A 26,582-nucleotide genomic window follows, 5' to 3' on the forward strand; every position below is an offset into this window, starting at 1 on the left:
TGAGCCAAAGGCAGGCGCTAAACCGCTGAGCCACCCAGGGATCCCCCTGATATGTGCTTTCGATGTTGTTTCATTAAGAAAAGTAATCCAAAGCTTGGAAAAGAATGGACCAATTTGAGAGAGATTGGATTAGGAAGGCAGGGGGTATTTCCTTCCCTGGAGGTGGATTGGTTGTGGCTCAGTCTGGAAAGAGCACTGGAGTGGGAGTCAAGGACACGCCTCTAGTTTCTAGTCCTGCTTCTGCCACTGTCTAGCTGTGTGACTCCAGACAAGTCATTTCTCCCCTCTGGTCATTGGTTTTCTCTCTCTGTCTCCCTCCCTCCCTCCATCGCAGTGACACACAACATTACATTAGTTTCAGGTGTACAACAGAGGGATTCAACTTCTCCATTTGTTACACTGTGCTCACCACCAGTTTAGCTACAATCCGGCACCACACAACACTAGTACAGTATCACTGACTAGATTCCCTGTGCTGTGTGTGCCCTTTATTCCCATGACTTATTCATTCCATGCGTGGAGGCCTGGATCTCTCACTCCTCTTCACCCATTTTGACAGTTGGCCATTGGTCCCCTTATCTGTATGATGGTGGGTTGTCTTTCGGTTTTTGCTTGTTTATTATTTGCTTGCTTTTGAGTGGCTTGGGAGGTAAAAGAGTGTTTTGGGGTAAGGAGGGAGGGTACAGAGTTGTATTGGGATAATCACAATGTCAGCTTGCACTTTGAGCAAAATGGGAGGTGCCTGGGGCGCATTCTATGGGATGGGAAAAACACTATGAATTTTGGCCTCAGGTTTCAATTTGATTCTTGATTCTACTGCCTACTAGTTTTGTGACCTTGGGTAAATTAATGAGTCCCCTTTCTGCTTACTACTTACCTCATCCATTAAATAAGGATATTAATACCCATGTAGTAGGATTGTTGTGAGGATTAAACAGGATACCTGGGACAAAATTGCAGAGGGGAAAACCAGGTCTCCTTCTTTCCTTTTTATTTATTTTATTTATTTTTTATTTTTTTATTTATTCAGAGGCAGAGAGAGAGAGAGGCAGGCAGAGACACAGGCAGAGGGAGAAGCCGGCTCCACGCAGGGATCCCGACGTGGGACTCAATCCCGGGTCTCCAGGATCACACCCCAGGCTGCAGGCGGTGCTAAACCACTGTGCCACCGGGGCTGCCCTCCTTCTTTCCTTATATTTCTGCCATATTCATATTCACTTAGCCTCTTGCCCAGCCCTGCCCTCCTCCTCTTTCCCTTTCCCCAGAATAAAGGCTCCTCCACTCCAGTCACGACAGCGGGCATATCCCTGGGGGTACTAACTTGGCAGACTGTAATGGTGTTTCCATACATTGGAGTGGTATTTCTGTAAGGTGGCCTGTGGAACATCGGCCCTAAGATGTCTGTACTCACGGCCACACCTTGGCTACACTTATCCAGCTGAAAGCAGTTTCAACTAATCCCTACTGAGAATGGCCTGTGACTATTGCTGCCCTTGTGGATCTCGGGGGAGAGTCACATGGACAAAGCCTCATGAAAATGGGACTGGTGGAAAGGGAGCATGCGCCACTGTGCCGGGTGGGCAGCTGGTCTACCCCTCTGTCAAGTGTCCCCTTTGCTGGATGTAGACTGGGACCATGTCTTATGGAGACCTCTGTCTCCCTTGGGACCTTCCTGTGTGGAGTGGGGCATCAGAGATAGAAGGACATCAGAGCATGTACAGAGCAACACCCTAAGAAATCACCATGATTCCTTGCTCTGCTCCCCCACCCCCTAGGTCACTTCCTGCTTAGAAAATAAGTCTTCTTGACCCCTCGGCACAGATGAAAACTGCTGTTTTAATGCCATCTAAGGCATATGTGGTGTTCTTGTGCCCCAGACCCCAGGGCCACCATTTCAATCTGTTGTGTCACACACACATACACACACACACACACACACACACAGCATAAGTGTTAAGCAGACACAGAGAGTAGAAGTCAGGAGAAATTGGAAGAATTGACCAGGGAAGGCTTCTGAAGCTCTTGAGTCTGCGCGGGAAGAGGAGAGACAGAAAACTGGGAAGAAGGAACCTCCTGCTGCACCAAGGGCTTTTGAGGCCCTAAGACTCAGCTGGGCAAGAAAATAGAGCAAAATAGAGTGTAGGGAGTCTCTACAATGCTGTCAGGGGTCCTGCTGAGGACACTGGAACCTACCATCGGGACAGAGGCACAGGAGGGCAACAGGGGGGCTTTCTCTGTCGACCTGGGTAAAATGGAATCCTTGGTCTCTTTCGAGGTTCAGTGTCCTTGGCTGACCCTGAGCAGAAGGGTCCTTCTGTCTGTTACCAGGAAAAGTGGAGGGGAACTTCACGGCGGGGGTGGGGGATGGAGGGGGGTGAGGGGATGGGGGGAAGGTCTGGTGGCCACGTGGGTCAGTTTTGGCTGACAATAGCCAAGGCCAGGGATTGGCAGGGGTCAGTGACTTGGTGACAGGCTGCCTGCTGGGCCACACTGAGGGGGACATGTGTTCTGAACGGGGGCAAGACATGCCTAAGCCTCAGGCCCTGAGACCAGGGAAGCCTTGAAGAGGCACAGCTGGCACCAGAGACCCACCCCCGCCTACCTTTTAATGGATCATTCCTCCCAGCCTCTCGAAGTTTCCCTTACCCCTTCCAGAACGGATTAGGTTGGGCGCGCTCTCCTCAGAGGAGAGAGACATTTGCTTTTTATTTATTTTATTTTATTTTATTTTAAATTTTTTATTTATTCATGATAGACATAGAGAGAGAGAGGCAGAGACACAGGCAGAGGGGGAGAAGCAGGCTCCATGCAGGGAGCCCAACACGGGGACTTGATCCCTGGACTCCAGGATCACACCCCCTGCCAAAGGCAGGCCCTAAACCTCTGAGCCACCCAGGGATCCCCGACATTTGCTTTTTAAATGCAAATGTCCCTGGATGGGGACTAAGCCTTAGCCTCTAGCACCCCCCTGTAAAGTAGTGTCAGATGTTTGGTGGTGTTTTGTGTGTGTGTGTGTGTGTGTGTTTTCTGGGCTGTAAAATGGGGCTGCTCGAGAGGGGAGCACCCTGGTCTGTGAAGACACCAGGGCCTCTCCAATGTACCCTGACTTAGGAAATAACCAACCACTCCTGAGGTCTGCTGGAAGCTACGTGGCCTTTGGGCAAAGGCTCTGCTGGGCTCGGCTGCCTGGAGTCCCCTTGCCTGGCATTCTGGCTCCCCAGTGGCCTCCTGGCTGGCAGGGCCTGCCTCCGGTGTATTGGAATGTGAACTCTGAAAGCCCAGAGCTGCTCCCTGGCGCTGAAAGGTCCTATTTCCCTTTTACTTCCGGGTTCAACCTCCTGTCTGCTTTTCTCCGACTTCTTTGCGATAACACAAAGATCTAAGATTGTGATCTTGTGGTGTTTAAGCCAGTTTCCTCTCTACTCATCTCCTCTCCTCAGGGGGCTGATGAGGGAGAGAGCAAGGTGGAGGGGATGTGGGAGGGGGCTGGAGGGATGGGAAGGCATGGGAGATGTGCAGGGGCAGATGTGGGTAATTGTGTAGGGTATGGGGGTTGTGCGAGGCGTGCAGGGTATGGAGGTGTGGGGGTTGGGGCATGGAGTATGCATGGAGAGTGTGGGGTGCTTGTGGGCGTGTGGGGAAGGTATGAGTGTGTGTAGGGTGGAGAGGGAGGGGGTGGGAGAGGTAGGTCTTGAGGGATGTGGAGTGTGCACAGGGAAGGGAGTGAGTAGTGTGGGCAAAGTGCGAGTGTGTGGGGGTGTATGTGCAGTTTATGTGATTACCATGGCTTAGGTCCCTGAGAATGACTGTAGTCTATCAGGGATTTTCTTTCTTCATCGGGGAGTTAGCACTACTGAAGATACCCTTATTATCAGGCCACATGTCTAGATTGCTGGTCTAGGGATAGTGGTGGCAGAGGGACAGTGGGCAGGGTTTGTGAACCTATGCAGAGCCTTCCTACTGGGAGGGGGCAGGGAGCTTGCCCTGGGCATGGTGTGGGGCCCCGGCCTCAGCTCCTCAGGTTCTATAGAAGACTGGCTCAGCCTTTTTCTGCTTGACTTCCCTTTGCCCTCCTCTAAGCCAAGCAGGTGGCTCTCAGCTGCTGGCATCCCACCGCCCACACAGCCTGTGACTGCCCGCTGGCTCCTTCATGCAGGCTTACAGGCTTTCGCCTCCAACCTTCCCTCAGGCAGCATGTGGGGGCCCGGGGGGGGGGGTGCTGTGGGCCTTACTTTCTGCAGGCTGTGTGTAGGATCATTCTGGGGACCAGTCTTCCGGGTCCTTCTCCTCCTCATCCTGGGGTTCCAGCACATCTGGGCCAGGTGTGTACTTGTTGGGGGACAGCACAGGGTTCGGGTTCAGATTGTTCTGGAGTGTCAGTGCCATGTAGCTTCTCCACATTTGGTCTGTGGACCCCTCTCCACTCTGCCACAGATCCGGTGTGAGACGCAGGGCAAAGTCACTGACACTTGGTAGGCCTCCATCTGCTTATCTCTAACAGACAGGAGGACGCTGTCATGGAGGAGAGAAGAGAGCCTCTCAGATGTCTGGGAGGTTGCTACCAGAAAACAACCAAAGCATTGTTTGAATTGAATTAATTGGAAATGCTCCCTAAAAATCTACGCTCTGATCCCCAGCAAAGGTGTCCTTCAGGAGGAGGTCCCACTTGGCATTACTCAGTGCACACTGGTTAGTTCAGTGCCTCTGTAGTTATCCCAAGATACATCCCCCTCCCCTAGCCATGGGCTTGGGCCATAATCTGAAGTGCTGCTCCTTCATTCTTGCAGACTCTGATGGGTTAGGTGCACCCAGCGTGCCCAACCCATGAGGCCTTAAGGTTCATGAGGACTTGGGACACAAGCATCTATGTGGCTCCCATCCCTTCCCTCTGGTGAGTCCTCCAGGCAGAGCAGAGACTCTTTGGTGTGTTCTGCTCTCTTTTTGGCGCCAGAGCTGCTTGGGAACAGCTGTGACCCGCTTTCTGTATTCTGTTTAATGGGCTGGCCTCCTCCAGGGAGTTTCCCCAGCCCACACAGGAATCCTGGAGAACTGGATTCCAAAGGACATGAGCTGGGGAAGCTGGACTGGAGATTGAGCTGGAGGTGACAGGTGATAGCACAGGCCTTGCCGGAGGCCTTGGTTTGCTTCTTAGCAAATGGCGCTGTGTCCCAAAGATGAGGAGGGGAGGCAAAAGACCACGAGGGCGGCTGTGTCCCCATCCCCCACTCCACCCACTTTCTTACATCCTCCTCCGAGAGGGGCTTCCTTTATACTTCATGGGGTCTCCAATACCCTCAGAGAGATTAAAGTTTCTTAGACGTTGATGTTTAGAAATGTTGGGGTGGTTTTTCTGATATGGGATGGGCTGGTGTGAATCTTGTTTGTAAAGAACTTTCCTTAGGAATCCCCTCAGCTGGAGACCCAAGATTGGCAAGGGAAGGTCATCCTGGGAGCTCCTTCCCCCCACCCCATCCTACTGCCTTTCTCTAGAGGGCCAAGGAAGCTGGAAGAGTAATTCTTTTTTTTTTTTTTTTTTGGAAGAGTAATTCTTAATCACCAAGCTGCTTATAGGGAGCCCAGCTGATCAGAACTAGAAGGGCCGGTTCTATGGGCTGCGGTGGCTTGGAGTGGGGAGAGGAGGGAGTGCAGGAAGTGCAGACCAGACAAGAGGAGATGTGGCTGCTCTGGCTCCCGGGATGGTTCCTGGATTAGAGATCCGCACACTGCCAAGACCTTTCTTCCCTCTTGGCCAGGGGTTCCATTGAGCTGAGTGCCAGCTCCCCGTCTCTGATCTACATTGCCAGCTCTAGGAAGGAAAGTTTTGAAAGGAGCCACAAGCTGCCTCAACAATTCCATCCCTGACTTTCTTCTCACTCAAGTCCTGAATTTGCAGGGTTTGTGGTAGGATCTGTGATTTTCAGGGCTTCTGTGTGTGCGTGCACAGGACCAGCTGCACACATGGTTTCTGAGGTGGGATTGAGGACTCTAGGGCTCTGAAGGCAAACCCAGCTCCATCTAGCCTGTCACACAGGCCCCTAGCACCTGTCTCAGTTCTTCTAGGACTCGAAGAGCCCTCTACTAACCCTGGTATCAACTTGGGCTTCAGATAAGTGGAATGTCTCGGGTAGGCCCAGGGAATCCAGGGATGGAAAGTTAAGTTCCAAGAACAAAGACTGAACCATGTGGACCTGCTTTAATTTGGCCAAGAGGATGCTAGAGAGTGGATGGGTGGGCAGGAGGAAAGCACAGACGGTTGTTTTCTGTGTCTTCACACTTGGAAATAAGTGATACCCACAGAGAGGGAACGTAGATAAGAGAAAGACCTTGTTGGTCCATGTGATTCAGTGATGGGCCTACACCAAAGAGGCTTGCAGACCTATAGGTTTTCCGTGAGGAAGCCAGCATCAGATGGGTATTTGTCTGAGACAGGGAGTTGACCTTTCAGATACACCTTCCTGTTGGATTCGTGATGCAGGGCACACTGACCTTCCCTCCTAGAGCCGAGCCTCTTGGGGCTGGGGTGGGTGGGTTAACAGGGTGGCAAGTGTATGGAGGGAGAGGTGGGGGTTGGATCCCTGGCTGCAAAACCAGTGGGATTTGGGATATGGGTGAGTGTGGGTGTTGGGGGGTGGAAAGGGGCAGGGGTCTTCTGAAGATAAAACTCTGGAAGCCAAAGGGTTTAAGTCCGCATGGTCTCCTTGACCCATGTTGTTCTAAGAGAAGGTGCTGAAGGTCCCTTCCAAGGTAGTCCTAGAACTGAGTCCTCTTCCCTTATTAAAAACTGCTCAGGGGCACCTGGGTAGCTCAGTCTGTGAAGTGTCTGCCTTTGGCTCAGGTCATGATCTTGGGATAGAGGGCTTCTCCCTCTCCTTCTGTCCCTCCCCACCACTCATTCTCTCTCTCTCAAATAAATAAATAAATAATTTTTTTTTTTTTAGTATATGTGCTGCCGAAGCGAGCACTAAATTTTTTTTTTTTTAAATAAAAACTGTTCAAAGGTGGGATGCCCAAGGCTGGGGGCTTGAGACCCTTCATATATATATATATATATTTCTAACCATCTTGCTTGACAGCTCTCCATGTTCCCTGCCCCATGAAGATGGGCCAAGACATGCAGTGTTTTCCTGCTTTGTGCCCCAAGATGGGTGGGGCTTGAATTATTTATGGGGATGCCTGTCACTTTTGCTAGATGGTGAGCTCCCTGCATGACTGTGCCACAGTTATCTGAATACTTCGAGGAGGAGTGTGGCACCTGGCGTGTAGCTGGTACTCAGTGGCCATTGGGATTCAGTTCTGTGGGTCTGGGTGGGAAATGACCTAGACCCCTCAGGCTGAGCAGAGCAGTTCTGAAAAGGCACCCTACAGCCAGGCAGCAGGAAGCCCTCTCCGCCCACAGCTGGCCCCTGGGGCTCCACCCTCTCTGGCACAGGGACTGAGCAGAGCAAGCTCATTCTAGGGAGTTTCCTCTCCTTTCTCTCCACCCTTTGACTCCAGACCATTGTGTGGCTCTGCTCTGACCCTGTTTCCTCCGTGGCCAGCCTCCAGCCATCCTTTGGCAGCCATGTGGACTATTTGGTGCCTGGTGCTGCTTGGATCCTGGCACTGACCTGCTCACCCAGAAGCATACTCTCTTCCTCTACCAGCTGACTGCATGGGGCTTGGTGGAGTCCCTTTCCCCACTTCCCACCTGTCTTTCTGGTAGTCCCAAAACTGTGGTCTGTAGGGTCAAATCTGGCGACATATCTGAATTGCCTGTGGGGGGAGGGTTGGGGAGGGTTTGTAATGATCAGAATCCAGGGATTCACCCTGAGTCAGACCCTCCAGAAGAGGGGCCAGGAATCTGTACATTTGGAAAAACTTCCAAGATGATCATCGGGAGCATTCGGATGTGGACTTTGTATTAGATAATATTATCCTGTGGACCTTAAATTTGGTGAGTGGCCTGATGGCAGTGTGTTTATATAGGGGAGGGTCCTAGATCTTTAGAGATTCAGGCTGAAGTATTTAGAGGGGAAGTATTTGCATCTTACTATCAAGTGGTTAAGCAGAGAAAGAGAGCCTGCCTATGGGGAAGTGTAGACAGAGTGCCTGCGGGTGGTGAGTGGAACCCAGCTGAAGGTGGTCTTGTGGACAATTTGTATTTGCTCTCTGAAAGGGGACTCGAGAGGAGACCACAGCCTGGGCCACTTAGGTGTGCGACTTCAGAGGGCGCCATTCACACGGTTCTCTTTGTTGTGGTCAGAGGGTGGCATTCACGTAGAATCCAATGCGTGGGTGTGCCTTGGAGTTGTGTGACACTGTAGTACTGGGCCCAGCTGCTTCTTCCTGGATGGGCTGCAAAGACCCAGGCCCTCACCACCCCAACCTCTTTCCTGGGATTTTTTTTTTTCTTTCTTTCCTGGGATTTACATGAATTTTTTACAGCATCCCTAGGAGCCCTTGAGGACGAAGGGAATAGAGCAGTTTCTAATTTGTCAACCCTGCAGAAGCTGGCGGAGAGGGAGCTGAATTGGGGAAGGGGAGGCGGAGGCAGGAAACATGAGATTCTGATTCCTAAAATACTTTGTGTATCCCCACCCGTCCCAGAAAATGAAATTTGGGGCTTGAGTTCTTAGAGGACGCCAGTTCGCTCTAGCTCTAGGTTGTTGGGAACGTTGCCCCTGCCTTCCCTCTTTCCCCCTCTGGATTTCCCTTGGGCCTGGCTGCCACTCTGTACTTTCACTCCGCCTTAGCGGGTGGCTCTCCTGGTCCTGCAGGGTGGGGGTCAGGGTGTGCTGCTTGTCTACCTCCTCACCTTCAGAGTGAGCAGAGCGCTGAGCCTTTCTGAAGGAGCAGCTGCCAGTGTGGCCCTGGGCGCAGGATCTGTCTGCAGGCTGGGCCTCCTTCTCTGCATGGCTGACAGGCAGTCTGGTGGAGACCTGGCCAGGCACCAGGGGACGGTGGTTAGACAGGGGTAGCTTGGCTTTCTTCATCTGAATTCCAGTTTTGGAAGAACCTCAGGAGCCAGGCCCACTGGCTGGCCCACCCGTGGGCCTTTCTTCTCTTTCCTCCCAGGGCTAAGGCTGCTCTAGGAGGTGACGTTGGAATCCTCTGAGAAATTTGACTTGAGGAAACCACTTGGTTAGAATCAAGGGCCCAGAGTTGGAAGGTACTTTGTGAGGTGGTTCTGTGTGGCCGCCCACCTGCCTTTACAGATGCCAGACCCAGCCCAGTGAGGTGATACCCAGTCCTGTGTTGGTAGGACCCCAAGGAAGGGCACCAGCTGCATCCTGATTACCGATCTTATGTCTAAAAACTTTTACTACCAGAAAGCTCTTTTCTTACATCCCAGTTCAAGTATGTTTCTCAATGGAAATGAGGTGAATTTGGAAGTTAAGGAGCTTGATGGTGGTGGAGGTGACAGGTCCATGCCTATTTAATTTTTTTTAATTGAAGTTCGATTTGCCAACATATAGTATAACACCTAGTGCTCGTCTCATCAAGTGCCCTCCTCAGTGCCCATCACCCAGTCACCCCATCCCCCCACCCACCTCCCCTTCCTCTACTCCTTGTTCATGTCCCAGAGTTAGGAGTCTCTCATGGTTTGTCTCCCTCTCTAATTTTCCCCACTCACTTTCCCTCCTTCCCTTATAATCCCTTTCACTATTTCTTTTTTTTTTTAATTTTTATTTATTATTTATGATAGTCACAGAGAGAGAGAGAGAGGCAGAGACACAGGCAGAGGGAGAAGCAGGCTCCATGCACTGGGAGCCCGATGTGGGATTCGATCCCGGGTCTCCAGGATCGCTCCCTGGGCCAAAGGCAGGCGCCAAACCACTGCGCCACCCAGGGATCCCTCTTTTTTTTTTTTTTTTTAAGATTTTATTTATTTATTCATAGAGACAGAGAGAGAGAGAGGCAGAGACACAGGCAGAGGGAGAAGCAGGCTCCATGCAGGGAGCCCGATGTGGGACTCGATCCCGGGACTCCAGGATCACGCTCCGGGCTGCAGGCGGCGCTAAACCGCTGCGCCACCGGGGCTGCCCTCACTATTTCTTATATTCCATATATGAGTGAAACCATGTGATGACTGTCCTTCAATTGACTTATTTCACTCAGCAGAATACCCTCCAGTTCCATCCACGTTGAAGCAAATGGTGAGTGTTTGTCCTTTCTGATGGCTGAGTAATATTCCATTGTGTATATATAAACCACATCTTTATCCATTCATCTGTCGATGGACATCGAGGCTCCTTCCACAGTTTGGCTATTGTGGATATTGGTGCTGTAAACACTGGGGTGCAGGTCCCAGCATTTCACTGCATCTGTATCTTTGGGGTAAATACCCAGTAGTGCAATTGATGCTTATTTAATTTTGAATAAACTATTTTAAGACTATATTTGAGGTACGCACAAGTTACTATTGAGAGCATAAAGAAGCGGCCCTTAATCCCATCTGGGACTAAGAGAAAGCTTCCTGGAGAACGTGATGTCTGAGCAAAGGCTAAGGAGTGAGTTAGAGTCCCACAGGCAGAAAGCAAAAGGGAATTGGGAAGGGCAGGCCCAGGGGAAGGAGGATGTTGAACAAGTCAGCAAGGTATTGGGTCCCTGGCAGTGAATGACTACAGCTGAAAGGAAGATGGGGGGTGGTGATAAAGGAAGCAAATAGAGAGCCTTTGAAGGTGTGGAAGCAGGCAGTGAGATGATCAGGTTTACCTTTCAGAAAGAGCCCTCTGGCTGTTCTGGGGAGAATGCCTTATGAGAGGGGCAGATTAGGAGGAAGAACTGTGAGGAGCCTATTGTAATAACCCAAATGGGAGAAGATAAGGGCTTCCTTAGGGCATCTAGCAGGAAGGACTAGATTCAGGAATACAAAAGAGGCAAAGTCACTTAATGAGGAAGAGCCGGAAGACTTTGTTGACTGGCTATGGGGACACGGCAAAGGACGAATCCAGGGAGGCTGTAGGGTTTCTAATTTGGAGGACTGGCTTGTGCCCTTTGCTGAGGTGGGGAGCCAGGAGGGTGGAGGGGTTGTGGGAAGGAAAGGACAAGGTGGTAGTTCAGTTTTGGGGCATTTGGGGCTTGAGATATGGGCGGGCACATAAACTTGAGGGCAAGATACACCATTGGATACGCTCCAGCGCATGAGTGGGACGCATCAGAGATGAGACGCAAGGTTGCCCGAGCAGAGGGTGTTAACAGTGGCTGAGAACGGAGTCCTGACACCAGCATTTCAGGGGTGGACAAAGAAGGAGGTAGAGAACAAGAAGAAAAAAGTGTCATGGAAGCCAAGGGGTAAAGAGTTTAGGGAAGAAGGGAAGGGTCTGGAAAGCTAAATGCAGCAGCCATGTCTGGGTCAGTAGAAATGCCTGTGGAAGGGCACCTGGGTGGCTCAGTCAGTTAAGCATCTGCCTTCAGCTCAGGTCATGATCTCAGGGTCCTGAGATTGAGGCCCACATGCACAGGCTCCCTGTCCAGCAGGGGGTTTGCCTCTCCCTCTCTGCCCCTCCCCTACCTCCACTTGTGCTTGCTCACTCGCAAATAAATACAATCTTAAAAAAAAAAAAAAAAAAAAAAAGGCATGTGGAATTGGATGGCCTGGGTATTGTTCCTGGGGTGGTTTTTGTTGGAAGGATGGGGACAGAAGCCAGATTACAGTGAATCGAAGGGTAAATGGGAATTGGGAAAGTACATGTGTCTTGTGCTCTTGGAGAGCCTACTGGGAAGGAGGAACAGAAAAGATACTGGCTGGAGGACAAAAAGGCAAGAGAAGGTGCTTAGGGTGTAGGGTGTGGAGTTTTTGTTGTTGTTTTCTCATACTTTCTTTTTAAGGCTAGAAGCAGTCTGAACATGTGTATGTGCTGAAGAGAGAGACCTCATTAAGGAGAAGGGGCAAAGGTACAGTGGGGGAAGGGATATGATCCCGGAGGAGATCCAGTGAATGGGGCAAGAGGACAAGAAGGTTGTGCCTCAGCAGGAGGCAGGAACCCACTCTCCCCGAGACCAAAAGGAAGAAAGGGAGACTGCATGCAAGTGTGGATAAATTCATGCATGAGAGCTGCAGGAAGTTGAGAGAGATTATTTCCAATAGCTTCAGTTTTCCTCTTCATAGTGGTGCCTGGCAAAGGCAAATCCTTCTTTTTTCTTTTCTTTCAAGAGAGAGAGAAAGTATACATGCAAACGGGGTTGTGGGGCACAGAGGGGGAGAGAGAATCTCAAGCAGGCTCCATGCCCAGCGCAGAGCCTGCTGTGGGGCTCGACGACCGTGAGATCACCACCTGAGCGAAAATCAGGAGATGACACCTTAACTAACTAAGCCACCTAGGTGTCCCTAAGTCTTTTTTATTGTGGAGAGAAAATGAATGGAATTTATGGTAAAAAGCATGATTGGAAAAACAGTGGAAAAGAAATGCTTCCTGTTTCCAGTTGAATAGGGGTCTATAAACTTTTTTCTAAAACCATTTGATTGGGGCAGCCCCGGTGGCTCAGCGGTTTAGCGCCGCCTTCAGCCCAGGGTGTGATCCTGGAGACCCGGGATCGAGTCCCACATCAGGCTCCCTGCATGGAGCCTGCTTCTCCCTCTGCCTGTGTCTCTGCTTCTCTCTCTCCTCTCTGTGTATTCTCATGAATAAATAAATAAAATCTTTAAAAAAAATAAAAATAAAATAAAACCATTTGATTTATTATTATTATTGTAGTCAGTTTTGTTTCATGGGTCTTGTCCTGCAGGTAAAATAACCTGATGTGGGGCCCAGTGAAACGCAAGGAGAAGCTGTTCCTCTGAGCTTCAGAGCCATCTCAGAGATGAATTACCAAACACAGAGCTTCCAGGCAGGAAAGATTTGGGATCAAGCTGGACTCAGGGTAGGCAGAGCTGTACTCCCTGTGCCTGGTGTTCAGCATATTCAGGACAGAGCAATCATTCATTCAGCCATCCATGACTAGAAGAAAGAATTTCTATTACCCAAGGCCAATCAGACCTGGAAGTTTTTGTTGAAGGCCCCACATCTGAGTGGAGAAGAGGGGGAGATAAGAGGGACTATGCCTCTGAGGTCATCGGCTCTGTGGCCCTCTCTGAATCTCAGCAGAGGTCTAGCCTCTTTGGGGTGGTTAAGGGGGTGACAGAGAGTGGCAGCCCAGCCCTGAGAGCACTGGGAGGGTGTGTCTCACATCCTTGTGGGACTTGAGCTCCAGGGGAGCTGCACTGACGCTGGGGTCCCAGAATCAATGTACTGATCAGCCTCGGCACTGATTGGAGCCCAGAGATGGTCAGGGGCTGAGCTGCCCACGGGGACAGAGACTCCTGGGAGTCCTAAGCATCAGCCTCATCCCAGGACAGCAGGTGTTCAGGGCTCGTCCCAGCCGTCATGGTGACTTCACACTTGATGTTCCTGGTGTTTACTGCTGATGGAGACTCTGCCTTTTGGAGATTGTGACCCCAAGGACAGCAAGGTGAGCACAGGTTGACCTGACTTCTCTAGAGGGACAGAGAGGCCCAGAAACTTCAGTCCAGGAAATTATACAGCCAGAGAAGAGACAGCTGGGTGTGTGTGTGTGTCTGTCTGAAAATGAGGCCATGTAGGCACCCCTAAGTCTCAGTATTCTCTGGAATGAAATGCTTGGTCCAGCTGGAGCATTTATTTGGTGTCTCCTATCTAAGGTACAAGAACCTTTTCCTGGGGCCAGTTTCCTAACTCCCAGCAACTGTGTTCTGGGTACCTCCATCTGCTCATCCAATTCCTTTGAATTTCAAATAGTAAGACTCCCTCTTACCCTCTGTTGGTAAAAAGTAATCTGTAAGAAGTTGTTGAAGGATGTAGATCTCAACAGGCAGAGAGTCACTTCATATGCCCCAAAGCTGGGCTTGGGCTATTCAGTCTTCGGCGAACTACTTGCTGAGATTCACTAAGCCAGGGATGCCTGGATGGCTCAGTGGTTGAGCGTCTGCCTTTGGCTCAGAGCGTGATCCTGGAGACCCGGGATCGAGTCCCACGTCGGGCTCCCTGCATGGAGCCTGCTTCTCCCTGCCTGTGTCTCTGCCTCTCTGTGTGTGTGTGTGTCTCTCATGAATACATAAATAAAATCTTAAAAAAAAAAAAAAAAAGATTCACTAAGCCAGCCAGCCACAGCCCTCTGGGGACAGGGTTCTTCGCCTGGGCCTAATGGGGAGACCATCAGGGCGGGCACCTCAGGTCAAGTGATACCTTCATCCTAACTCATTTGGGAGCTGATGGAACTTGCCACCCAGTATCTGTCTGAACCTTTTGTCCTTTTGATGTTTTCAACTTTCGAATCATAAGAAACAACATGCTTAAAAAAAAAAAAAGAAAAAGAAAAACAACATGCTTCATGTTAATTACCTGCTGGATAAAGCAGTACAACAATGAGTAATTTTTTTTAAAGATTTTATTTATTTATTAATGAGAGACATGGGGAGAGAGAGAGAGGCAGACACAGGCAGAGGTAGAAATAGGCTCCATGCAGGGAACCCGATGTGGGACTTGATCCTGGATCTCCAGGATCAGGCCCTCGGCTGAAGGCGGCACTAAACTGCTGAGCCACCCAGGCTGTCCAAGAATGAATAATTTTAGATAATTTTATGAAATCATGAACTTCTTAGCTGCTGGCAAAAAGGATCTGAAGTGGCTACTTCACACTCACCTCACAACCTAACCGAAACATATATACACATAAGTCTGTGGTTCTTAGCTCCAGCTATAGACCAGCATCTCTTGGCGTTTAAAAAAAAAAATACTACTGTTCTACGGCAGACCAGTTAAATTAGACACTCTTAAGAGTACCCAGGTATCAGTACTTTTAAAAAGGACCCCTGGTGTTTTTAATGTGTAATCAGGGTTGAGAACTGCTGGGCCAGGCTAGCCTTGTCCTGATAACGATTCATTCAGGGCTATCTTCATGTCATGGCTTCTAAAGAAAAGGATGCTAACGCTGGAGTACATGAAGGGGGCTGCTTTCAGCCAGTGGCAGCTGGCCTGGAGGTCCTGGCTTCCTGTCTGGTGTCCTGAGGGCCAAGGGGAATCGATGTGGCACACCTGTAATCCGTCAGGTATCTGGGTCTCACCTGTTGCCAGGCTTTGTTTTATTACTCACATTGGTTTATTTGGGGAGGAACTTAGTGCAGTCTGAGTAATTACAAAGTCTGTTTCATTGGACTCTATTTCACTTTATAGCTTTACTGAGGTATAATGGACATACAATAAACTGTACATATTTAAGATGTGCAATCTGGTAAATTGTGACGTATTTATATACCCAAGAAACCTTTGCCACAATCAAGATAATGAACATACTTATCATCCCCAAAAGTGTCCTTTAAAGCTTCTTTGTCATCCATGCCTCTTTTCCCACCTTACCTTTCCCCAGTTAACCACTGATCTGCTATCACTGTAGAGTTTTCATTTTCCAGGATTTTATATAAATGGAATCCTACATATTCGTGCTTTTTTGTCTAGCTGCTTTTACGCAGAATAGTTATTTTGAGATGCATCCGTGTTAGGACATGTGCCGGTAACTCATTTTTTGTGGCTGAGTTAGTATCATTACGTGGACAGAATCGCATTGTTTAATCCATTCCCCTGTTGATGGACAGACTTGGGTTGTTTCCAGTTTGGGGATCTGACAAATAAGGCCACCGCGAATATGCGTATAAGTCTTTGTGAAGATACGTGCTTTCAGTTTTCTTGGGTAAGTGACTAGGGGTGGGTTAGTTGAGTCATATGGTAGGTGGATGTTTACCTTTCAGCAGGCTGCCTGTTTTCCAAAGTGGTTGCCCCATTTTATATTCGCCACCAGCAGTGTATGAGAGCGGTCCTCTTTAAATGGATTGAAGAGCCCCTTTTTCTGTCTTCTCTCGCCTGATGCAAGGTGCCTCCTTCCTCCCTCAGGGTACATGGGAGAGAGAGGACCAGACCTCCTCTGCCATTCCCAGGGTATGTGGGAGTGAGGGACCAGACATCTATAGATAAATGGAAAGGTGAATGGATGTATTAAATGGATAGAGTTGTCTGCATTTCTTCTCTCCATTTTTTTGTTTCTTCCCATCTGCTGTAGACACTCGAGGAGCAGGCAGTGACCCAGATGATGTCACCTAAGTCACGTTATTAATTCAAGCCTTTTTGTGACTGAGTGATTGATGTTTTCAACCCCTCACCTGCAGGTGCCCAGACACCATGCTGGAATCCTGCACACCTGACACTGAGAGAAAGTAAAAGACTTCCTTGTCTCCTCCATCCCCCGTCCTCACCATGTCTTCGACTCAGGGCAGTGGGGAACACTGGAAGTCCCTGGAGTCAGTGGGCATCAGCCGCAAAGAGCTGGCCATGGCCGAAGCCCTGCAGATGGAGTATGATGCACTGTCCCGGCTGCGGCACGACAAGGAGGAAAGCAGAGCCAAGCAGAACACAGACTCCTCTCTCATCAGCTGGGACGAGCCTGTCCTAGACTTCTACAGCAAGCCGGCAGGAAGGCAGAAGGACCTCAAGCTCTTACGTGGTCTTTCTGGCTCTGATCCTACCCTCAATTACAACTCACTCTCCCCGCAGGAGGGGTTACCCAACCACTCTACCTCCCAGGGCTCCCAGCCTGGCCCAGATCCCTGGCCCAAAGGCTCTCTGGCTGGAGACTATCTCTACATTTTCGATGGTTCAGATGAGGGACTCTCTTTGTCCCCAGGACAGGGGGACATAGATGGCTCTTCCAAGAAACTGTCCCCACCTCCTCTGCCGCCCCGAGTCTCTATCTGGGACACCCCTCCCCTACCTCCCAGAAAGGGGTCTCCCTCATCCTCCAAGACCTCCCAGCCCAATGACGTCAACACCTTTTCTTTGGCAGAGCAGCCTCCAGGCAAGCTGCTGGGGCGTCGCATCCTGGAAGAGGAAGAGGAGCTGGGGGGTGGGGCTCCGGGGCGCCTGCTCGGGCCTGTGGACTATGACGGTATCAATGATGCGATCACACGGCTCAACCTCAAGTCCACCTATGATACAGAGATGTTGCGTGACACCACCAGGGGCTGGAAGGAGGGCCGGGGGCCCCTGGACTTCAGCGGCAAGGACACTCCCGGAAAACCCGTGGCCCGGAGCAAGACCATGCCCCCTCAGGTGCCTCCCCGTACCTATGCCTCCCGCTATGCCAATGGAAAGAATACGACACCAGGCAAGAACCGCCGGATTTCCGCTGCCCCGGTGAGGACCTCAGTGTGCCTCTTCTGCCTCCCCTCCCAGTGCCACTCGGACACAGAGAGTGGGCCTTCTTTCTGAATCTTTGTTGTTCCAAATTCGAATCTGCTACCGGCTCACCCTGTCAACCTCTCCTCCTCTCTCCCCTGTCTTCTGGCCCCTGGGCCCTGGCTGGGGAGAGGAAGAGGGACACCACTAGAGATGTGGCTCCTTTTCAGGGCTGAGCTTTGTACCAAAACAGCCCTTGCCAGGGCAGGTGTTTGTGATGTCGGTTCCTAGCATGTGCTCGCTTCACAGGGTAAGTTCCGCACCGGGCTCAGGGGATTCTCTGTGACTCTGTGGCTGAATGACCCTGTGGGCTGGAGCAGGTTGCTTCTGCTTTCTGACCTGCTTTGCCCAAAGTGCTGTAGTGCTGAGGCTCAGTCACAGTATTAACCAGTGTTTCGTGCTCAAGAAGTCTGCCTGATAGTCCTAGGCACACAGCTCTGGTCTTTCCTGTCCCAAAGTTTGGTCCTTGCTTTGCCTTCCTCTGTGTCTCCATCTTTCCCTTCCCACCCCCGGCTCTGCCTTTCTCCCTCTCTCTCCCTCTCCTCTCTGGTTCTATTTCTCTGTCTCCCTCCGTGTCTCTCTCTCTCTCTCTCTCTCTCTCACTGCACTAAAATATACATAACAAGGTTTACCATCTTGGCCAATCTGCAAAGTATGGTTGGTGACATTAGCGACATTCACATTGTTGTGCTGCCGTGGCCACCGTCTACCTCCTTTCACAGTAAAAATATTTAAAAGAGGGGATCCCTGGGTGGCTCAGCGGTTTAGCACCTGCCTTTGGCCCAGGGGGTGATCCTGGAGTCCCGGGATCGAGTCCCACGTCGGGCTCCCTGCATGAAGCCTGCTTCTCCCTCTGTCTCTGCGCCTCTCTCTCTCTCTCTCTCTCTCTCTCTCTCTCTCACACACACACACACACACACACACAAATAAATAAATAAAATCTTTTAAAAAATATTTAAAAGAAATGCAGTATGACAATAATGATTTTATTTTCATGAGTGGATAGTGTAAAATGGCATAGTATCTACATAGAAGCACAGGGTAGGTTCCAGGGCAGCTTTGATCTTTTTTTTTTTTTTTTTTTTTTTTCTGATTTAAAAAGTATCAGTAGCATCTCCATGGGTGGGACCTGAGGACACTTGGAGTTTCACCCTTGGGTCTGGAAGCCCTGACCCCAAAAGGAGTCAAGAGGTACCCTTGTGGCTGGAGGTTTCCGTAGGAATGGCGTGCCACTTCATTCCATCCCTGTTTCCTCCTTATCCATTGTTTAAGGGACACAGGGGCTTTCCCACCGTGTGTCCCAGCAATTGGGATCCTTCACAACTCTGGAAAAGCCACATGGTCCTTCCTTCCTGTGCTGCTGTTAAGAGAGTCCCTCAGAGCAGAATCAGCTTCTGGGAGAAGGCACGACTCTGGAGCTCAGGGCTTTTTAAAGGCCCTGCTGTGAGAGGTGGGGCTGCTCCCGCTATTTATAGGGACAGGGAGATTCCTGTTCCCAGCTCCGAGTTCCTCGCCCAGAGCTGGGCCTGCTCGGAGGCAGGCCACCCGGGTAGGTGGTCACCTCTGTTGCTCCCTATCTCTCTTGCCTCCTCCCACGGCCTCACCCTTCCCCGTCACCCCCGTGTGTCACCAGGGTTCTGAGGGGGCCCTGGGTCCAGCGTGTCCTGGAAGAAGCTAGGGCAGAGCCAAGAGCTCGTGCCAGTTCTAAGGGGGGGAAATGCGGCCTTGGTCCCCCCCACCTCAGCTCGGGGCAGGGGCGCATCCCACCCGGAGGGGGCACCTCTCGGGCCCTCGGCCTATCCCGCCGCCCCGCCTCCACCGGGCTTTCGGACGGAGGGACCCTCCTTATCCCAGGCCTGCGGGGCCAGCCCTGGAAATGGTGGGCTCCACATGCCAGCCTGGCACCCCCACTGCCAGCCTCTGCCTGGCAGACTCCCCCAGCCAGCGTCGGGCGATGCCACCAGGGCCTGCCAGCAGGGCAAACGTAAGTGGCTTTTGTTTTCTTGTGGAGCCAGGGAGTGGTACTGGGGGCATGAGAATGGCCTTCGGTAGCCACGCTCTTCCTCTCCCCGGCCTTCCCCTCCTGTCTCTCCGTCTCCGTCAGCCTCTCTGCCTCACTTCTGGGGGCTAATTGCTGACAGTGGCACTATTGTGAGTGGGACCCGGGCTGGAACTTGGCAGAGCAAGGGCCTCACGTGCCAGGGCCCCGCTGCCGCCCTCCCCGGAGCAGGGCTAATGAGAGGGGGCACTCAGAGGAAACAATTTGGATATTCAAATGCGGAGCTCAGTTGCTGCCATCTGCCCCAGGGGTGGGCAGGACGAGACCCGTGAGAGGTGAGGCCTGGAGCTCCCCGGAAGCAGCTGGTGGCAGTGGCCGCGCCCCCGGGCCCCGGCACCTCTGGGCAGGCCTGTCTGGGAGACCTGCCATGCCCGCTCCCCGCACCCTTCCTCCTCCCCGGGCCCCGCCGCAGGCCTGGCAGGCGCTCGCCAGCCGCCAGCCGCCGGCCGCCAGCTGCTCTGCGCCGGGAGGGACGCCGAGGCCCCGCTGACAGAACCCCCGCCACCGCCCTCGTGTTCTTCGGTGGGAACGGGGCCCGGACGGGCTCCCCGACGTGCCAGCCGGGCAGAACCTAAGCCTCTCGGGAACCAGGAGGAGCTAAGCCTCCTCCGGGTTCTCTCCTGCCCAGGAAGCGGCCTGAAGACTTTCTTGCTCGAATAGCACTGGCCGAGGAGGCCTGTGTGTCTGTCACCGCCTCCTGCGGTGGGTCCGGGGCCTCTGCCCAGAGCCCAGCCTCCGTGGGCACGGTTGGGCCGCCCGCTTGCTCTGGCCTCCACACCAGGCCCGGGAAGAGTAGCCGTCTGCAGAGCTCTCCGCCACACCCCTCGAGCACCCCCCGAAAGCCGCCCAGCGACCCAGCAGTGCTATGTGCTGCCTCACCTGGGTTGAGCTTATTAGATGCCGCGCCTCTGCCTCCAACCCCGGGAGAGGAGGTTTGGCCACACCTTGTCCGTCCCACCCAAACTTACAGCGTCAGGTTCTCTCTTTCTGCTTGGTTCCTGGTCTCCTAGGACAGCGGATGTATTATTCCTAAATTTCCCACATTTTCCTGTGCCCCCGAATGTTCAATGCTTGAAAAGCCTTTACATCCAGAGTTTCAGGGTTTAGATCTGGGAGCAACCTGTGGGAACAGGGTGCCGTAAGGGAAAAGGTGCTGAGTCGCCTGTTCTTCTCTTAAAGGTGGACTCACGGCCCCATACTATTGCCAACGGCCATGAATTATTTGAGGTCTCAGAGGAAAGAGATGAGGAAGTTGCTGCATTTTGCCACATGCTGGATATGTAAGAGTTCATGAATGGGGTGCCTGGGAGGGCTCTTAGGGGCTGGGGAGGAGGGCCAGCCCATTCAGAGCTTTCTCTAGGAAGGAAGGAGGGTCATATTGAATAAATCTCAATTCACAGCTACGAGGTGCTTCCAACAACAGGTGTCGGCGGACTTTTTGAAATCTTAGAAGTTTCACATTTTGGACATTTATGAACCCTCCATCCAATAGTCACATTATACTAGTGGCTTCAGGCTTGGTTTCCCTCAGGAGCAAATGCACCACTGATAGAGCTAAGAGTATTTTACCTGGAGCTAAAAGAGAAAGGAAATGGAGCCAGGAGAATTTCCCTTTGAATTTAGCAGGGAAAGCTTTGTCACTGTAGAACTGTCCCTACCATGCAGTGGGGCTTGGGCAACATTTTGTAACTGTAGCCAATATGTCGAGAGCAAGGTTTCCAGGAGCAGCTTCCCCACTGCCCCCATCCTGGCCTGCAGGCCTGGAGAGCCAGGCTGAGCAGCGACAGAAGAGCCCTTGGCCTCAGGGTGGGAGGGTCCCAGCAGGTGTCTTCTCGACTGCTCTCTTCTGAAGGCACAGCGAGGGTCCTTCTCCCTCTCTTCCTGCACAGCCTTCGATCTGGCTCTGACATCCAAGACTACTCCCTCACCGGTTATGTCTGGAGTGCTGTCACCCCGAGCCCAGAGCACCTTGGGGATGAGATCAACCTGAAGGTGACTGTGTTGTGTGACAGCCTACAGGAGCCACTCACTTTTACCTGCAACTGTAAGTGGGGAGGGTGGATGAGTAACCCTTGAGGGGGGGGCCACGGAGGACAGTAATGTGACCTCAATTCCCACCCCACCTATGGCCCCCTGATGAGGGGCAATGGGGAAGCTCCTCCAGGGGACTGGCTCCAGGGCCAGTTTTATGGGCCCCACAGTCACTTTCCCCAAGCCCAGACTGTGTGTTTGCCTGCTTTCTCTGGATAGCAGTTGTGCTGAAGAGTGCTTAGTCAGGAACAGGGGGATCAGCATGGGGACCCTGAGCCCTGCCTGCCCTGGCACTCCTCATCATTGCTCCCCTGCCCCCCCCCTTACAGGTTCTTCCACTGTAGACCTGCTCATCCACCAGACCCTGTGCTATACCCATGATGAACTGAGGGATGTGGACGTGGGGGACTTCGTGCTGAAGCCCTGTGGGCTCGAGGAGTTCCTGCAGAAGTAAGTGAACTGTCAGGAAAGCGGATAGGAGGTGGCACCTACCTTCTGGGTGGTAGCATTGGGAGGGGGCTCCCTCAGGGTGGTGCTGGGCTGTGGCCTGGGGCCGGCAGCTCCTCCCTGATCACACTTTCTGGGCCCTTGCACAGCCACGTCGCACTTTCCCCAGGCACTGTGTCTTCCAGCAGGGCTGGTCGGCTTCTGAGCCAAGTCTGCTGTGGAAAGAGCTTGGAGCTGGGACCAGGCAAAGATGAAGTCCTATCTGCTTGCAGACGTCTGCATGTGGAGAGATGCGTGTGTGGGGCCGGGGGGTGGGGGTGGAGGGGACTGTCAGGGGTTACTTCTCCTAGACGGTGTGTCTCTGTGGCCGGGGACAGATGGAGGACTGGGCAGAAATGCCCTTATGGAACTTAGTGGAGAAATTACAATGGTTCCCTCCTCCCCCTTTCCCTGCCCCTAAGCCTTTCCCCTGCTGGCATGTGCAGCTGGTTATCCTCCTCAGCAAAGGCTTGCCTCCAGCTCCTCTCCATCCAGTGCCTTGCCAGTGGGCAGCCTCCTGGAAAGTCTGAGGTGGACCAGCTACAGCTAAACCCTATCCGCTGCCCTGGGGCTCTGGGTGCTGGGGCAGGGCTGCGGAGAGGGTACACCACCTGGGCTGTGTGGCAGGCTCTAGAATCAGCCAGAAGGCAGCAGATAAGAGAAAAAAACAAAGATGTGCTTTCCTCCCTAAGATTCTGGCTGCCTACTGCCTGCTTCCTCTGGCCACTCAGAGAAAGCAGCCTTGGCAGTGGGGAAAGGAGGGACCTGGATCTCCATCCTTAGGAGTGCCTCAGGAGTGCCAGCACTCTCTCTAGATGCAAGGATGTTTGACCAATGGCTAGAGCAGTTTTTTTTTTTTTTTTTAAGATTTTATTTATTCATGAGAGACACAGAGAGAGGCAGAGAAACAGGCAGAGGGAGAAGCAGGCTCCCTATGGGGAGCCTGATGCAGAACTTGATCTCAGGACCCGAGGATCACAACCTGAGCCAAAGGCAGACGCCTAACCACTGACCAACCCAGGTGCCCCTGGCTAGAGCAGTTCTTGACTGGTTTCTTTCACTCTGGGGAAAGGAAGGGCAGGGCCTTTGTGGTGCCACTCCAGGACCACCATTCAAGTGTGTTCCATGTGTACTCATTTTCCCCGGAGGAATAAGAGGGGCTAGACTCAGGGTCCCCTGGTAGAGAGCGCCCCAGGCACTCTTATAAGGGAATAAGGGGCATAATGGGTCACAGCAGTAGGGCTGGTTTGGGTTCTGGCTTGTAAAACCCAATCCTCAGTTTCTTCCCTGAAATGTAGTAAGGACTGAATGTGAGAATGACCCAGTGAGCAGAGAAGGACCAGCCCAAACGGAAGAAAGCTGGACACTCCAAAGTCTTTGAGCCTCCAGGGCTGAAGGTGGTAGATAAGCTGCCAGATTCTGATGTCCTGCCAAGACCTAGCTGGAGTGTTTAGTGTGAGGTGCAACTGGATCAGTGGTCCTGGGGTCATGCCCCTCCTACCCTTTAAGCCGAATACACACAGAGGAAAGCCTTCCATAGAGAAGGTCAGTTAAGTCCCCAGGGGACCCCAGTGTCCGTCACTTTTGGTTCAGAAGCCCCCCTCTTCCACCAAGGCTCTTCCCTTCCCTCCCACCTGACAGAAAAGCTTAGACCTCTGAGCGCAAGACAGCTGTCTTGGGTAGGGATGGACAGACTCCCTGGGGATTCCAGAAGGCTGTTAGCTCCCAAGGAAACCCTGTGGTTTCCTACTCATGCCTAGCAGGGGCTGATGCTGAAGGGGCGCGGTGGGTCCAGGATGCAAGCTGCTCTCAGATAAGAACCTTGAGACAGTCCCAGGGGAGGGCTGAGTTTCCTGCTGCCTCCTCCACCCCCACTTCACTCTTCCTTCCTCCTGGGGCACTCCCACCAGACACACCAGCCCAGCCGCTTCGCCCCCAGGGTTTAGCTACTGCTCAGCCTTGGTAGGTTGGAGCCTGGATCCAAGGCTTGGTCCTAGCTGGACCCAGACTGGTCTCAGGCCAGTACCTCTTGGGCTTCTGCACATACTCCTCTCCTCTCCCCTCCATTTCTGGCCTAGATTCCCAGCTCTACTGAGGAAGGAAGTCCCTTTCCGGCTTCTGTTACCCAGCTGCTGGGACCCAGCCCAGGCCTGCAATGCTGGCCTGCAGGACAGACTCACTCTACCCCTTATCCTGGGTTTCCTTTCTGACTATGGTGTGATTTGGGAGGGAGGAAAAGTCTGGCTTACGGATGGACTCCTGTGGCCTCCTCCAAAATGTGGGTAGACAGGGTCTCATATGTTGTTGCTGGAGCAGTGAATGGCTTGCAGGTGGATGTGGGTAAGGAAGTCTGTAGAGATTTGTGTTAATCACAGTCGGACAGGACCCACAGAGGGAGGGGAGAAGCAGACTCTTTTGGGCTTGGGAATAACAGACTTAGAATCTTGGTGGGTTTGTTTGGTTGGCCTCAGCACCCCAGTCGCTGATGGTAGGGGGGGCAGGAGATGAGGGCCACGGTGTGGGGAGAGTGTCTCTCAGGGAGCACCACACCCGAGCCAGAGCACAGGTGCATTCCAGAGTGTCCTGCATACTGAGCCAAGAGAATGAGGTTCCATCACTGTCCCCCTGAGAAGTCTCTGTTCCCCACTCACTCCAGAAGGCCCAGCCCTGGGACGATTGTTGTGATGATGATATGGGTAATAAATGCCTGGGAAAGTCTGTGTTTGTGTAGACTAAGGTTACAAGTTATTAGATGGCTTTTTTTAGACAGACTTCCATTTCTTTCCCTGAGCTCTATAATGATAGATTTCCAGGAGCTCAGATAGTACCTCCTCACTGCCCCCTTCTCCCTATTTCTCTCTTCCTGGGATTAAGGTATACATCCCCCTTCCCACTGAGTCCCCAGGGCGCTAATGGTCTTGTCCCCCCACTCCACCAGCAAGCATGCCCTGGGCAGCCACGAGTACATTCAGTATTGTCGCAAGTTTGACATCGACATCCGGCTACAGCTGATGGAGCAGAAAGCTGTACGCAGTGACCTGGCCCGGACGGTTCGTGCGGGGGTTGGGTTTTCGGGAGGCTGCACAGGGATGGGGACGTGGAGTGGGCAGAGGTGATATGGAACACCTTCAGTGGGAGTAGGGTAGGAGCGTGGGGTTGCAATAAAGGTACTGCTCCTCTCTGAATAGGACGCTTCTTACACAGGTGAATGATGACCAGAGCCCCTCCACCTTGAACTACCTCGTCCATCTACAAGAGAGGCCAGTCAAACAGACCATCAGCAGGTGAGAGCAGGTGCCATCTTGGATGTGGGCCAGCCAGGAACTGTGAGGGTACCCCAACCCATAACCCCACTTACCTTTCTGCCAGGGCCAGGGGTTCTTACAGGTGTCTGGGATGAGACCCAAGAGTATTATAGGAGAAGAGCCTCACTCTAGGGTGTGTTGCATTTCTTCCCTCTAGTACTTTGCCTTCGTTCTCCAGATGAGGGGTGGTGAACCTATGGAAAGAGTGGGGACCCCTTTAAACTAGAATCTGAATCCTAAGCTGTGGGGAGGGAGGAAGAGACTAGGTCTCTCAGTACCCTGGGTCTGTCTTGACCTCTCCTGTGACTTTTCCCTGTCCCCAACTCCCCAGGCAGGCCCTGGGTCTTCTGTTCGACACATACCACAATGAAGTGGATGCTTTCCTGCTGGCTGATGTGAGTATAAATCATAGGGCTGGCCCAGCTGCCCAAAGCTCCTCCCCTCCTTTACTGTGATGAGACGGAGGGTCTCTGAGTACCTTTTGTGCACTAGTCTGGCCCTACGTTAATGGCTGCTGTGGGTAGAGGAGCATAAACATGGTCTTAGTCTTGGGGAGCCCATATTCCCACTAGAAAGATGGGACAGTAACATAGAGCTATTAGACAGAACAGGTGGCTATGAGTCATCAAGGGTTCTCAGAGAGTGATAGGAAGACAGAGTAGAGTGCAGGAGGGGGGCACTCTGAGAAGGAGGCCAGATTTTCACTGGTCCTTGATTTGCACTTATACAGGTATTCAGCACAGGATAGGTGAGGGAATTCCAAGTGAGAAAACTTCAGGGGCCCAAGGGCAGAGGAGGATGTGGCAGTGCAGCCTGTCTGTGGTACTGAGATGAAATCCTCCTGGAAATTCTAAATGACAGGACGAGAAATAAGGCTGCCTGGGCAAAGGGGCCTGAACAGGGTCTCTGGCTTCTTTGCTGTTCCCTATGGATTGAGTTTATTAAAGCTGTGTCTCCGGGGGATGTGTTTGTATTATGTGTTTGTACAGTAGCTGCCAGAGGGAGTCTGGGAATAGGAAGAGGCTCAGGGGAGATGGCTGAAAGACCTGGGAGCGTGGGCATGGCTCATCTAATTCAAAAGGAGTGACCGTTGGGGGCTAATGCCAGATGCTTGACAGTCAAGCGTGAGATTCCACTATTCCTCCCGAGGGTCAGGAACCCCTACTCCCCCCAACCCATTCCTTCAACAGCACGGCGGGTGCTGGAGGCTAAGAGTGCTCACCTGCCAGCCTTGCTGTGCCGCCTCCCACAGGGGGACTTCCCACTGAAGGCTGACAGGGTGGTCCAGTCTGTCAAGGCCATCTGCAATGCCCTAGCCGCCGTGGAAACCCCTGAGATCACCAACGCCCTCAACCAGCTGCCCCCCTGCCCCTCCCGCATGCAGCCTAAGATTCAGAAGGTAACGGGCTCAGAGCACTAGTAGGGGGAGGGAAGAGAACAGTATTTGCAGGGAAACTGGGTAACTGGGTGTCCACTTAC

General features: G+C 52.3%; 1 protein-coding gene across 5 annotated transcripts in view; it reads left to right on the forward strand.

The window, feature by feature from the left end:
- PIK3C2B (phosphatidylinositol-4-phosphate 3-kinase catalytic subunit type 2 beta) overlaps positions 1 to 26,582 on the forward strand; it is a 65,914-nt gene that overhangs the window by 7,577 nt on the left and 31,755 nt on the right. The window contains exons 1-9 of one of the 5 annotated variants that reach the window (XM_077886848.1): positions 4,785 to 4,891; positions 16,157 to 17,180; positions 20,461 to 20,561; positions 21,171 to 21,325; positions 21,642 to 21,762; positions 24,737 to 24,848; positions 25,003 to 25,082; positions 25,435 to 25,498; positions 26,356 to 26,502. In XM_077886848.1, the coding sequence (XP_077742974.1) occupies positions 16,245 to 17,180; positions 20,461 to 20,561; positions 21,171 to 21,325; positions 21,642 to 21,762; positions 24,737 to 24,848; positions 25,003 to 25,082; positions 25,435 to 25,498; positions 26,356 to 26,502 (1,716 nt within the window). In that variant the 5' untranslated portion in view covers positions 4,785 to 4,891; positions 16,157 to 16,244. Of the gene's footprint in view, positions 1 to 4,784; positions 4,892 to 7,791; positions 7,934 to 16,156; positions 17,181 to 18,752; positions 18,772 to 18,942; positions 19,207 to 20,460; positions 20,562 to 21,170; positions 21,326 to 21,641; positions 21,763 to 24,736; positions 24,849 to 25,002; positions 25,083 to 25,434; positions 25,499 to 26,355; positions 26,503 to 26,582 lie in introns of those variants that run through there. The other 4 variants (XM_077886849.1, XM_077886847.1, XM_077886851.1 and 1 more) reach the window with 4 other exon arrangements.

Source organism: Canis aureus, chromosome 38 (assembly GCF_053574225.1).
Source record: "Canis aureus isolate CA01 chromosome 38, VMU_Caureus_v.1.0, whole genome shotgun sequence".
Taxonomy (NCBI): Eukaryota; Metazoa; Chordata; class Mammalia; order Carnivora; family Canidae; genus Canis; species Canis aureus.